Genomic DNA, 13,663 nt, shown 5'->3' on the forward strand with positions numbered 1-13,663 from the left:
GTGTGTACACTCTAGAAGGGGATAAATATGAATATGCACTACGGTTCAAGTTCCAGGCCTCAAACAATGAGGCAGAATATGAAGTCCTGCTAGCCGGCATTCGCATGACCGCATGTGCAAGGAGACAAGGGCAACATAAATTGACGCTTGCTCTGACTCTCAGTTGGTCGTTAGCCAATTCCATGGTGAATATGAAGCCACCCATCCGGCAATGATCAAATACCTTCAGGCGGTCAAAGCTGAAGCTGGGACACTTGAAGAATTCCATCTGAGTCAAGTGCCCAGGTCTGAAAACAGTCAGGCGAATGCACTGTCAAAATTGACATCTTTCGCCTCCTATGATACGCCTCGATCAGTCTTTTGGGAAGTTATGGAAAAACGAAGTATTATTGAAGAAGATCCCATTGGAGTACTTGACCGAAGCTCTACCTGGATGGATGGCATCCGGGCATATTTGACAGACGACACGCTTCCTGGTTCACCCCAAGAGGCAGCCGTTTTAAAGAAACGTGCTGCAAACTTTGAGATGAGAAACGGAGAGCTCTTCAAGGCGGGTTTCCTAAAACCTCTGTTGAAGTGTGTTACCCCGGAAAAGGGGAAAGAAGTTCTTGAAAAGTTGCACGCGGGATACTACGCCTCTCACATAGGCGGCAAATCTCTGGCTGTCAGGGCCAGGCTGCAAGGCTACTTCTGGCCCACTCTTGAGTCAGACGCCATGAAGATGGTAAAAAAATGTGACAAGTGCCAAAGATTTGGCAAGCTCATCCATTAGTTAACAACTGACCTGACAGCAATCCATAGCCTAGTCCCGTTTGCTAAATGGGGCATGGACATTCTAGGTTCGTACACGCCTGCACCAGGCGGAAAACGATATATTTTGGTGGCTGTGGATTACTTCACCAAGTGGGTGGAATCAGAGACGGTCAAGAGCATCAAGACAAAGGATGTCATCTCTTTCATTTGGAAGAATATCATCACCCGGTATGGGGTACTAATGTCTATGGTGTTTGATAATGGCCCTCAGTTCGAAACGCCTCAGCTTAAGACTTGGTTGGGAGATCAAGGGATCTCACATTATTTGCATCAGTCGGCCGACCCCAAGTAAACGGCCAGGTTAAAGCCTTCAACAAACTCATCTAAGACGGCGTCAAAAAGAAAATTGAAAGAGTCGGTGGTTTATGGGCTGAAGAATTAGTTCATGTCTTATGGGCCATCCGGACAACTGAAAAAGAGGCAACCGGTGAAATCCCATTTCTCATGGTTTACGGTGCTGAAGCCGTTTTTCCCATCGAGCATTATGAGCCGACTCTACGAGTCATGCTATATGATGAAGAGGCAAATTGGGAGGCCATGCGGCTAGCATTGGACTCCCGAAACGCAGGGGAAATGCCGCCTTGCGTCATGATTTACCATCTGAGAATGACCCGTGTCTATAACAAACGAGTACACAAACGACCCTTGAAATTAAAGTTGGGGACTTTGTGCTACGGAAAATGGAGGCAACCGGTAAGGCCAATGAGCATGGAAAGTTAACTCCAAATTGGGAATGCCCCTATCGGATCTTGAAGAAGTAAGAGACGACACCTACCACCTGGAAACTCCAGACGACAGGCGGCTACCTAGAACTTGGAATGTAGACAACTTGAAAAAGTACTACTTCTAAGACTTGTAAACTTTTGTAAATGAAAATCCTATCAATGAAAAGTTTCTTTTTGTTTTCAATTTTGTATTTTATTCATACATACATGCGCAGTATTAAAGTACCTCATGTGCAATGCATAGACGGTCGATTTACAATGATTAAAATTAAATCCAGTTAAAAACTTAGTGGCAAAATTGATGTTCAAAAAATGAGGCCAATGGTCGGATGATACTTATTTTATAAATTTGTCTGCTCCAACATGAGTAAGGCGTCGTCGGGTGGAATCGTCGTAGAGAGTATCTCCCATCCGGGTAACAAAGTGCTCTACCTAATCATACAGACGACAAAGATTGAACGACCTAATTGGTCAACTCATAGTCGTCTGGCCAAAATAATCTAAAGAACGACTAAGCTCACAAAGCCGGATGTCTAACGACATCAGCCGGTTGTCGACTGAAGTTCTAACTTAGATTATTTCCCGAAATTATACATGTCTACCAAATGGGGCAAAAAGACATTGAGTATAATTGGATTGCAGATACCCCAGGCGGAGGAGAAGAAGAGTAGTGTAACTACTTCTCCGCCTGGGCTGACGACTACTTGCTTGAATGTTTGGACGGCTGTGTACTTGGTTTGGGGCAATCACTACTGTGATTGATTGACTTAGGAACATCTCATTCTCTTTAAAGTATCAAAAGTTCCCAAGCCAATCAATCAGCGAAGTACTGAAACAAACCACACAACCGCCCAGGGGCAAGTGTAGCCGGATAATCGAAAGTCGCATGCTACTAAAGAGTTAGGAAAAAATTGCAAAAATTCAAGTATATACGTATGCAAAAATTTAAGTGCAAAAGTTGAAACAAATTGAACAAACTGACTCAGTCGGCATACTTCATAAATTCAAAACCAGTCGAAAGGCCGGGAGATATTGTTATCTGGATTAACATCCGGAGAAAAGCAAAGATTAAAATTGTTAAGTTATCCAACCCCTCAGTCGATAAATATAGAAATACACGGCTCACAGGCCAGTGAAAACATGATTGGCATATTGCTGCAGAAAAACTTAGGGCTCCTAAGTCTGCTCCAGCTGGTCTTGGCCGGCAGTGAGGTCTGCTTCATTTTGCTCATGGAGGACTTTAGTTTGGATCTGGTCAGCTTGGTCCTCTCCCTTCTCCTCTTCTCCATCAAAAACCTCAAAGCCTTGATCCAAGGCCCATTCTTTAAATGGAGGCAGGGCATGCTCCTTCAAGACTTTGGCATCATACACCAGTGGCGTAATCATACCTCAGCTTGAAATACTCAAAGTCAACAGCCGGGTGGAGAAGTTTCCAGGCAAGCTTCAGGCGGGCCTCTTTAGGCGGGCCTCAGTGTCCCGCTCATTCTCCGCCACCAGCCGGCTCTGTTCCTTGGAGAACTCTTCTTGATGATTGCTCCTCATCTCAACAATCTCAAGCCTAAGCCGGTTAGCCTCCTTTCTCAGCTGGGAATTCTCCTTGTCCACCTCCTTTAACGCCTTCATATCAGATTGGGTATTTTTTTTTAACTCCAACTCAAGGTTGAATGCTTTGGCGTTGGCGGCGTCTGCTGCAGCCGTCAGACTCTTTATCAGCTCCTCTTGTTTCAACTCCACTGCTTTAATTTCTACATCACACATTATTTTACCGTATTCAGCAGAGTTGAGAGCTTTAGAGGCCCTTTGTTTAGCATTGTTTACCTCGTCTTGCTTCCGCGTGAAGGGGACCCTTAGCCCGTCTACCCTCAACATTACCTAAAGGGAGCAGACGGTAAGTTAAGTACTTGAATAAAAAAGAAAAAAAAGAAATGAAGTACCAATCGAACTTTGAGTTACCTCAGCCAGCAGGCCCTGGATCCGATCAAAGTTCACCACTTGTAGATCAGGCACAGAGCTCTTCTCTGATCTAGTCAGAGACCTTACCATCCTTTTGGCAAACGCCTGGACATCAGGCGACTCTGAAGTACTTGGTGGGAAAGCAGCATATGCGATATCCAATTTTTGCCGGCTGCTTTGAACCTCCAGAGGGGCTTCCTCGAGTCTTCACTCGCATATAGTCAAGCGGCCAAGGAAGTTTGATACTAGCCTTACCTTGGGCCTTAGGCTGGGAGGTCTCCCATTCCCCATTCGCTGCAGCGATATCTGCAGCATTGAGTGGCACGCCACTCTTCGATGCCGTTCAGGCATCCGACAGTTTTCCTGCACGCTCCGAGCTTTCGCTCCGAGCCTTCATCACAGCCGGGCCCTTACCCCCGGTTGTAGGATGTTCTTGGTTTTGCTGGGAGGAGGAAACCGAAGGATTCTTTCTCAAGGTCTTAACCGGGTTTTTAGCAAGATCATCCCCTGGTCGCTTTTGCTTGATTATTTTCGTGATAGAGTGGGGAATGACTCTATTGCCACTCTGCAAGTGAGACAGAAGGGTTACAACCGACAAATATTTAGGTTAAGGATAAAAAGCCAGAAAGTATGGCAGGCGGTCTTCACCCCATCCTTCTTGGCCTCCTTGGCATCCAAGGCTTCCTTCTTCTGCAGCAGCTGCTCCTTCCTCAACTGGGCAGTCAGCTTGGCAGGCATTTTGTTGGCGTCTACCATCTCTAGTGCTTCCTCTGTAAAAAACAAGAAAACTGTTACTTCAACAAGAATAACAATATAGTCAATGCATCTATAGAGGCGGCAAGTCGCCGGATGTGTAGGTGAATCTACCCTTTGGAGACATGGGGCTAAGGTTGCAGGTGGAAAGAAACGCCTCATCCTTCAGGAAGTCCGGATGGGGTACCTAGTTCTTGGGTACAGTTATGTGGGTTCTATCATCCAATGGTTCAGTAGTGGTCTCAAAAAATCCTGGCACTATTATTTATTCCCAAGCTCGGGAGGGAATACGAGAAAGGGCACACATTTTGCCCAGTAAATCCGGATCTTTATTGTACCGGCGTAAAAATCGGTTGTGGCCCAACTTAGGCGAAGAGATCAAGTAAAACTTTTCTTTCCAGCCGGTCCACTTCGACGGCTTGTCCAATGACATCATATACTGCGGATGCGTCGTCAAAGTGTACCATGCCCTAAATTCGCCTGGGGCCCGGCTCATGTAATGCATGTGAGCAAAAGCCTCGAAGCTGGGCTCAAGGTTTTGGAACTCACAGGCGGCAATGTAGCATAGGATATTAATCCATGAGTTAGGGGTGAGTTGCCAGACGCCTAACTCGTACCCTTTCAATATCTTTTTTACCCCCCTACGGAGAGGGAAGCAAAGGCCGGCTCTGATAACAGCCTCATAGCATCTGAAGTAATTGTCTGCATTCTCTATGTCGTCCTCTCAAGAAACCGTTGCCTCGACAGGCGGCATCTCAATATGCCAGCCGTCTCCTAAAGGGTGGGTGTCCTTAAAAGATTAGAAGCTACCTTCCAAGGTAGCAATGTCCTTAAGGGACATGCCCGTTTGTGTAGGGTCTGAAGAAGAAGGCCCCCTAGACGGCTGCTGATAATCAGCTGTAATATCTTCTTGGTCAGAGCATGATGCCTTTGACCCAGATTGTTCAGCGGCCTCTTCGCCGCCTGACTCTTCATCTGAGTCATGAGAAGAGACGGCTTTCTCACCACCTGACTCTCTTAGAATCCCATCATTGGGAGTGGATGGGGCGCCACCTAGAGAAGAACCTGCTCTCTCCTCCAACCCCTCGTACTCCTCATCCGGAGTAATCTCTTCGACAGGAACTTCCAGAGCACGTCGTCTCCTTGACTTAGTAGCCGTCTGTTTAACTCTAGCCATCGTCTCCTGCATAGACACAAAGACGGAGGGATTCGGGGATGAGCAAAGCAGGTCAAAAAGTCCAGAACAGGCACCCCCGGTTCTAGACTCAGCCGTACCAGGGGACCGACTGAATGACTTAGGCAGTGCCATATGTGTTGACGGAGAGTCCATTTTTATTTGGAAATCTATGTACACAAACGTAAAAAGTGTAAAAAGCTTGAAGGGGGTAAAGGCGATTATTTTAAACTTTGCTTTGGAAAATCTGAAAAAGCCTTAGATGGTGACCGGTTGTGTTCGCCTAGAACGCAGACGAAAGTTTCAAAAGGTTGCTACAAAAGACGGAGTCTGATCCTCTATCTCTAGAAAACTTCTCTCTTTCTCTCTCTAGACTTTTGAAAAAGGGTCAAAGATGAAGGAGAGAGGGGGGTAAAAAACTATTTATAGAGGTGTAAAACGGGGGCATCCCCGTCACTCCTCAGAAGGTGAACAGTCGTTGTGCCTATTCACCACTCGTAGAGGGACATGTGTCACAAGCGCTACATGGCCTGCCACGCAGCCCCTGTGAAGGGTAAATGTTTAGGGTAAAAATACCTTAGACACGTGGCCTAATTAGAGAGGGATACCTGTCAAGCCTGGACCGATTCTACGTGGGCCACTCACCAGTTGACACGTGTCAGCCTCAGATTTTGGCTAGAATTGCGGCCTTCAGGGCCCAATTCCCGAGAACGCCGCAAAACGGTGCAACCCATTAGGTCAGAATGACCTAAGGGGCACGTATTCCCATGACCCTATAAATAGGGAGATATTCCTCATTTTGGGGACACGATCATTTATTACACTGCCTTGCATTTTCTCACATCACAGAAAACACCTGATCTCGGAATCCGAGAAGATCTTACTTTACTTTCCGCACGTTTTTGCATTCTCCAACACGTTCTAACTTGATCGTCGGAGGCAAAGCTCCAACCACCCAGAGTCTTCGTTATTTTGCAGGTACAGGCGCCACTGGACCAGTCTTCAAGCTGTAACTCTCCCGAGGGACAAAAACACCCAAAACAAAAGTCATACAAAACATATGTTACTTCCCCCGTTTCTTTTTAAATGACACGTTTCTTTAGTTATGTTTGCCTATACGTAAAGTCAGCCGTTAATATCTTTTATTACCAAGCAATTTGTCTATACGGATACACAAGACCGAAAATTGATTTTTACACACTATTAATTAATATTGGCAAACTTCTATGTGAGTAGAGCATAGAAAACTGTGCTCTTACATATGGTGTGCCAAAATCAATTTAAAGTGTTTCATAATCAATTCCCCACAAGACCAACTCCAAGTCAATCTCTTTGGAGCATTATTATTAGTATAAACAAATTTAGATCAATGCCCAAATTAAAGCCTTAGATGAATGAAAGGATATCAATCGGGTTAATTAGATCAGAACATAAACAAAGTAATTAATTGGGCGACTTTAATGACAACGTAATCTCCAACAGACACCAAATTAATGAAAGAGCCTGGTGCACAAGCTTGCTGTTACTAGAACCTCCCCTCTAGTTCTTAAACAAAAGCTAATAAACACTACGAGTACAATCAATCAATTACACTATACTAAAGGCAAAACTTAGCAAGACACTTGGTAACGCAATATAAAAAGTTTCCCTCCAAAATTACTTACCACTAACGAAATTTATTGTTACATACAAATAAGGTTCTATTTACTTTATACGTACAAAATCTAAGATAAATTTTTTTTAAATTTCAAATTGTCCATTATAACTATTAAATGTTTAATTAATTTCTTTCACATATATTTCATACTTTTTAATAATATATTTGTAAAATTTATTATCATTATAATTATTTAACAATCGCTCATTGTACGGAATTAATCTCAAGTAGTATTCTAATAATCTCTTCCAACCTTATTTTCAAGGTTATCTTCCTCTAGCAATTGCAAATCTGTTAAAATTTATACAGCTGAAATGCTCCAATCATGTCATTATCATAGAGTAATCTAGGTTTAATTATGCATAATTAAACATGCTCCTGAAGACCTGAATGAGCACAATCCCTGCAATACAAGACAGCACAAGATAAACAAGCATAAAGGCTAATGCAGTCCCATAATACAGAATGAAATATACTCTTTATTATTGCCAGAAATGGGGAACAAAAGATAAACAGGCATTGCAGTTACATTACAAGGACGATTATTGAAATCAATAGTTTACTTCGACTGGCTCAAAGCCTTTGTCAATGGAAGCAACCACAGCATCAATTACAAGTTGAGTTTTCCGACTAATAGTAGGCCACTTCTTCTCTGGAGCTAGACCATGGTGTTTTATGCCATAAACCAAAGCTGAAAACTCTCTAACCATAAGAGCTTCCTGGGTAAGATCCGTAGTAACAATGTGCTCACTCGGTTTTTGATTCCATTCCAAATCTTTGTCAGTGAACCAAGCTTCAGAGACTGTTGAGAAAGAGGCATCCACTTCTTTATATGGAATAATGAAATCATTCACTTGCAAGGTGCCTTTTGTGCCAATAGCGGTTATATCCATGGTTAAGTTGGAGAGAAAAGAGCAGTGGAAGGTGGCTACTTTGCCATCTTCCCAGTGCAAGGAAGCTTCGCAGGATAACAACACCCCAGCAGAGTTTTTAATAGGAAACCTTAAAGCAGTCACATATTTAGGAAGTTCGTAATTTGCAGCCCACAGACTTGCCCTGATGCAGTACCAGCCAGCATCACCTAGGGCACCAAGAGCATCGAGATCAGGCTTTACCCGGATGTCATTTTCAAGGAAGTCCTCATCGGCAGGAAAGGTGAAAGATGATTGCACCTGTAAAATGTGGGCCAATAATGAGAATAGAGCTTCTGAAAGATCACAACAATGTATTGACAAAGTACTCAACAAACATTATGGACGCCAATTGTACCAAAAATTTATGGTGAATGTATAAATTTCTTATGATATCCATAAATTAGACCATATAGTCTTCCAGAGTATAGAATGCTAAAAGGTTTCCTCAGTTCTTTTTGGCACTCAGGAGAGCCTAAATTATTGTCACTGGTCCCACAACTAGGATTCACTCAATATTTTCTTCAATCAAATTCACCCAACCTTCAGTAGAATCTGAATTAACAGTAATACAAGTAAATTTTCAGTACCTCAGCTAGTCCCAAAAGACTATCTTTGTAACAAGATTAACCCAATTACCTCCTGTAATTCACATACGTAAATGGAAAGTGTTTTCTGATCTATCATAATAGAAAGAGATCATGAGAAGGAGCCCCTGGAACTGAAAAGAGTTGAGAAACATCTATTGATGTTGTCTAATTTCACAAAAAAGCTAAGGGAATCATTCCCGGCTCTCTTTTAGTCATCCCATCATTGTTCATCACAGGGGCTTTTACGGCTAATTTCCCTAATCCTTTTGTTTGCACCCTTTTTTAACATACTATAACATCCTACACTTTTACTAAACAAAAGTTGAATGAAGTTCAATCATGGCATCTAATCCTAGACTTCACGTAGTACATTCAGGCTCTGACCTATGAGCTCTCATGGTCACACTCACCAGCTATGAGATACAACACATGAGATACCAGTTTCAACAAATAGTAGGAAGTCTCAAACAAAAGATGTAATCCCAGCCTTAGTTGGATGCTCACCTTTTTTCGAAACAGGGCCAATACTTCACAATTTCACATATCTTATGTAAAGAGCTCATTGACAGGGTGGAGTTTTGATGAATCAATTCAGCACCTATCTTTTAACTTTTCAATGATTATGCATATCAAGGAGAAGTATAAATTACATATAATCTCTTCATTAATTTTTTGGATAAGATAAAATAAGTTAAACGAACGAACATGAAACAAACAGACCCCAAGTTAGATGAAAGAATGAATCCGCAGCTAATAAATGCTCAACAAGCCTGAAAAAACATTTTGCCATCAGCTAGACCTAGTATTTTTGGGACACATGCCACCTCCTCGTTTTATCTTAATGCATTTTCTTTAATTATTTTTTTCCTAACTTTATTTCCATGACTCTTTTTCCTGGTCTTTTAATTAGAACCATTAATTGATCTGATGATGAATTAATAAATGAATATTGGTATAAGCTGAAGCATTGGTGTACCAAATTGTGCAGGTAACTCTTATTTTTCCTCCGATGCCACAATCTTAATCTACTTTTAGGGTATTTTTTGTTGTAATAAGTCTTTCATCACTTTCCCTGGGCTGAGATTTAATTCAATTCTCAGCCCAGGTAAGCGTAAATACCTAACACAGTATGATCAACATTTCAATTTTAGAATTCTAGCAAAAAGGCTAGACATAACATTCGATTTTAAATGCAAATTCACCACAGCATTAAGACACAATCAATCAATCAAAGCCTTAATTCCATACAGCATTAAGCCACAACAAAGTTATTTTGGTAGACAGTCTAGACACAAACAACCAAGAGGCCCAGAAGAAGATACACCATTAATATAAGTTAGGAAGAACACACACTAAGATAGAAACAAGAAATAATTTAAATACATCCATCCAAAACAGCCAAGATAGAAAGTCCCCCAAGTATAGAAGGGAATTGGAATAAGAATCAATCTCATTGACACCTATGCTAGGATGCACTTCTTCTAAATCACTACCTTATAATGAAATTGGCAATTATCATCCTTTACCGGTACATGCAACAGACAAGCTCGAATATTGTACACTATCAAAACATCTAGCGATCAACCAACATAAGATGATTCACCTCCAAGCTTTCAGCAAAAATCCTCACAAGGTTTATTAAAGTAAGCCTAGGCTTGACAGGTAGTAAGCTTTAAAGATTAACCTTTTTGTCCTAGTTTTTAGAGGAATGGACCCTGGGATACTAAAAATCAGCAATATAATCAAATTACAAGTCTGATGAGCAAGGTTCTCTGACTTTTTATGAAAAACACCGTTAAGAAGATTCTTGTATATGACGTACATTACATTGCTGGGAAGTGGCAACTTGTTCATGAGTTTCAAGTCTTTCAACAAAAAATTACATGCCTTCATAGTACAACCAGCAAAATAACCTCTGTTTTGAACGGGCGATGTGGAGGCCAATGGAAGCAAGGTAAAGAAAAGGCATGTTCTTAATGAATACTTGGAGTTGGGACGGAGGAGCAACAATACAATATAATGGCATGCCTTTAATGACAGCAGGGATACTTCAGATGCAACTTAAGTAAGCCTTCTTTAGTGTTCCTTGTCTTACCCTTTTCGAAGAATAGTATACTAGACTTTTGCTAATGCAAAATTGAGAACATAGTCACCACAACAGCATTAACCATTCAAACAAAATCCGCAAACAAATCATCCCTCATTAGCAACCAAAGCCTAACTGATCTAATTCTCTATGTATTCAAACTTCAAACCTTGGGGAATTGGATACAATTGCATGACCATCATCTTAAAATCTAAAATTTTGAACTTCTGACAAAGTGAATGAGAAGGATGTCAATTGGTCAGTTGTCCTCAAACAAACAAATTGTCCTCATTCGATCCACAACAAACACAAATTTGAATAATGTAACATCAGTAGCCAACTAACCTACCTACAGGGCTACAGAAAACAAACTCTTCATTCCACACAAGATTATTATATATCTTCAAACATTAAAAACCTTCTTCCACAATATTACTAATTCTAAGTTTTCAACCAAACTCACTATTTCATCTAACGTGCTTAAAATAACCCCAAACTTCACAATAATATACTTACAATCAAATCAAGCAATAAAACCCATATCACAAAGTATAATTTAATATTAATAATCCCAAATTTCACCCATTTTCTTAACATAATCCCAAACTTTGATTGATTAATCTAAATATACCCTTTTAGCCTATCTATTCAATAACATGGATTAAATGTGACCTATTATTTAACGACAACTAAGACAACAACAAAGAAACTATCAATCACAAAAAACTTACCGCCTTAAGTTGACCAAAACGCTGAGAATCCCTCAAAAATTCCCCCATAATCTTAGTCCTAGGATGATGCATCCACATAGTCCCATCCATAAATTGAACCCCATTTGACTCACAAGCCTTCAAAATCACATCCAATTCCTTAACATTCAAAGCAGGAGGTTTCTCAACAAGAATATGCTTCTTCTTCTCCGCAGCACGAACCACCCAGTAAAGATGGAGGCTAGTGGGCAAGGGTACATAAAGGGCATCCACTTCTGGGTCATCGAGAACTTCATCGTAGCTTCCGTAAATCTTGGTGGAAGAAGGGAAGCCATTGGCGGCCGCGTAAGTTCGAGCTTTCTCGATTGAGCGGCTGCCAATGGCGTAGAGGGTGGAGTTTGGGGAGTGGAGGATGGCACGAGAGACTTTGCGGGCTATGTCTGCGCATCCTAAGATGCCGAAACGAATGGTGGTGGATTGATGAGGTTCCGCCATTTATGAATGATGGAGGAGTTACAGAGAAGAGTGAATGGTATTGAATTGTTGAGAAAGCGCGAGAATCAGGATATTCTTGTTTGTTTTCAGTAGATTAGGAGGTTCTATACCGTTCATATGTGTCATATCAACGGCTCTACCACGTCATTATCAATACTCCTGCCGTTAATTAGTGTCATTTATTCATTTACATATCCATGTAAATTTTTAATTATAAAGTTATTTAATCACACACTAGTAAAATTTATAAAAATTAGATATTAATAAAATACTCATTGAGACAAATAAAATTAAATCTCATAAGACTATATTTGTTCTTATATGTATAGAGAAATTTAGAAAATTCCCTAAATTTTAGTAGTTAAAAGAGATTCTAAATACACTCTCCGTGTTTTTTTAAGTGTTACATTTAGACCGACGTATAGTTTTAGGTAATTTAATTGACTTAAATAAAATAAGAGGTAAGTGGGGCAGTTGGAGTATTAAAAAATTGTAAAACAAAGATAGTGGAGTTAATAATTTATTGAAAAGTAATGAATGTGAGAGGAAAAATATAATAAAAAAGTAGTAGTGGGTTTGGGTGGGGACCATGAGAGGAGAGAGATATAATTTTTTAATGTAGTTTTTTGTCAAAAAAGGAAGTGTAACACTTAAAAAAACACGGCCGGAAATGGTATGTGTAACACTTAAAAAAACACGGAGGGAGTAACAAAATGAAATGGAGGGAGTAATTTTTTTCAATTACTCACTCTAACCTACAATACCTGACGCATTTCCCATTTCGTCCGTCCCAATTGACATGTTACTAAATATGAAATGAGACCGTTAATAAAAAAATATTTTCTAATTTGAGACCACAAACTCCACTCCCAATTAAGTCTCACCTTCCTACTTGTTTTCTTATAGTATAAAAATACAAAAGAGAATCCTTTATACAATAAACAAATGTTTTAAATTGACCTACTTATAGTTTTCTCTTAAAGTACATGTCCACCGCAACGTCCCAAGTATTCTGGGAACGAGGGAGTATTAATTATTTGCAAGTTCGCAACGATTATACATTTTCAGAATAATTGTAAACGTACAAACACAAATTTATATTTAAGGCAGACTCACATTAAATTATTGTAAGACTTGTTAAAGTTACCCTTAAAATATATATAAAGTTATCCTTAATATAATACTCCCTCTGTCTTTATTTTTTTTTTTTTTCCATTTGACGTTTCATAGTCTCCAAGACGTGTCTTAGAACGCATAAGCTTAACGGTATTTATGGTCCATATTTACAAAGTTTGACCCCAAAAAATGACAATGGGGCAAAAATAAAGAGACAAATGGAGTTTAAATTTACCATTTTTCTAAGTTCTTACATAAATTTACTTTTAGAAAAACACTTATAATATATTAGATTAATCATTTTAGCTTTTATTACATGTATATCATAAAATACACATTAATATAAATTAAATTCGTCACAAATTAAAAATTATCCCTAGGTGAGTAAAAATCATTATAAAAATGGTTAAAGTTACCCTCAAATTGATCGTCTTTCAATAAAATTAACGTAAATCCGCATTATAGAAGACTTATTAAAAGCTCAAATTATCAAATGCAACAACTTATTTCCAATAAAAATACACACATTTCGTTGAATGCAAACAAACATTGTCTAAAACAAACATGAATGCATTATAGCACTTCAAATGTCTAAAAGAAAAACATAAGCAAACAACAAAAGAACAACAAATTAAGCATTACACTTCCACATATCAAGGGCAATATATGTTTGCCAATCA

At 39.9% G+C, this 13,663-nt stretch overlaps 1 protein-coding gene across 1 annotated transcript; it reads right to left on the reverse strand.

Annotated features, from left to right (window-relative positions):
* Window positions 1-7,534: 7,534 nt before the first annotated feature.
* On the reverse strand, window positions 7,535-11,940 carry LOC145586379 (putative oxidoreductase At4g09670). Its single transcript, XM_081643202.1, has 2 exons — window positions 11,394-11,940; window positions 7,535-8,247 (listed from the first exon to the last, which is right to left on the reverse strand). The coding sequence occupies exons 1-2, from the start codon at window positions 11,865-11,867 to the stop codon at window positions 7,627-7,629; spliced, it is 1,095 nt and encodes a 364-aa protein (XP_081499328.1). The 5' UTR covers window positions 11,868-11,940; the 3' UTR covers window positions 7,535-7,626.
* Window positions 11,941-13,663: the final 1,723 nt, after the last annotated feature.

This window comes from Chenopodium album, chromosome 16 (assembly GCF_948465745.1).
Source record: "Chenopodium album chromosome 16, dcCheAlbu1.1, whole genome shotgun sequence".
Taxonomy (NCBI): Eukaryota; Viridiplantae; Streptophyta; class Magnoliopsida; order Caryophyllales; family Amaranthaceae; genus Chenopodium; species Chenopodium album.

What these genes read in the sequence shown, in the direction of transcription:
- LOC145586379 (XM_081643202.1), bottom strand. Translation starts at nt 11,867, where the DNA reads ATGGCGGAACCTCATCAATCCACCACCATTCGTTTCGGCATCTTAGGA. An exon ending in GTTTTGGTCAACTTAAGGCG is followed by an intron (nt 8,248 to 11,393) that starts GTAAGTTTTTTG and finishes CACATTTTACAG; the next exon opens with GTGCAATCATCTTTCACCTT.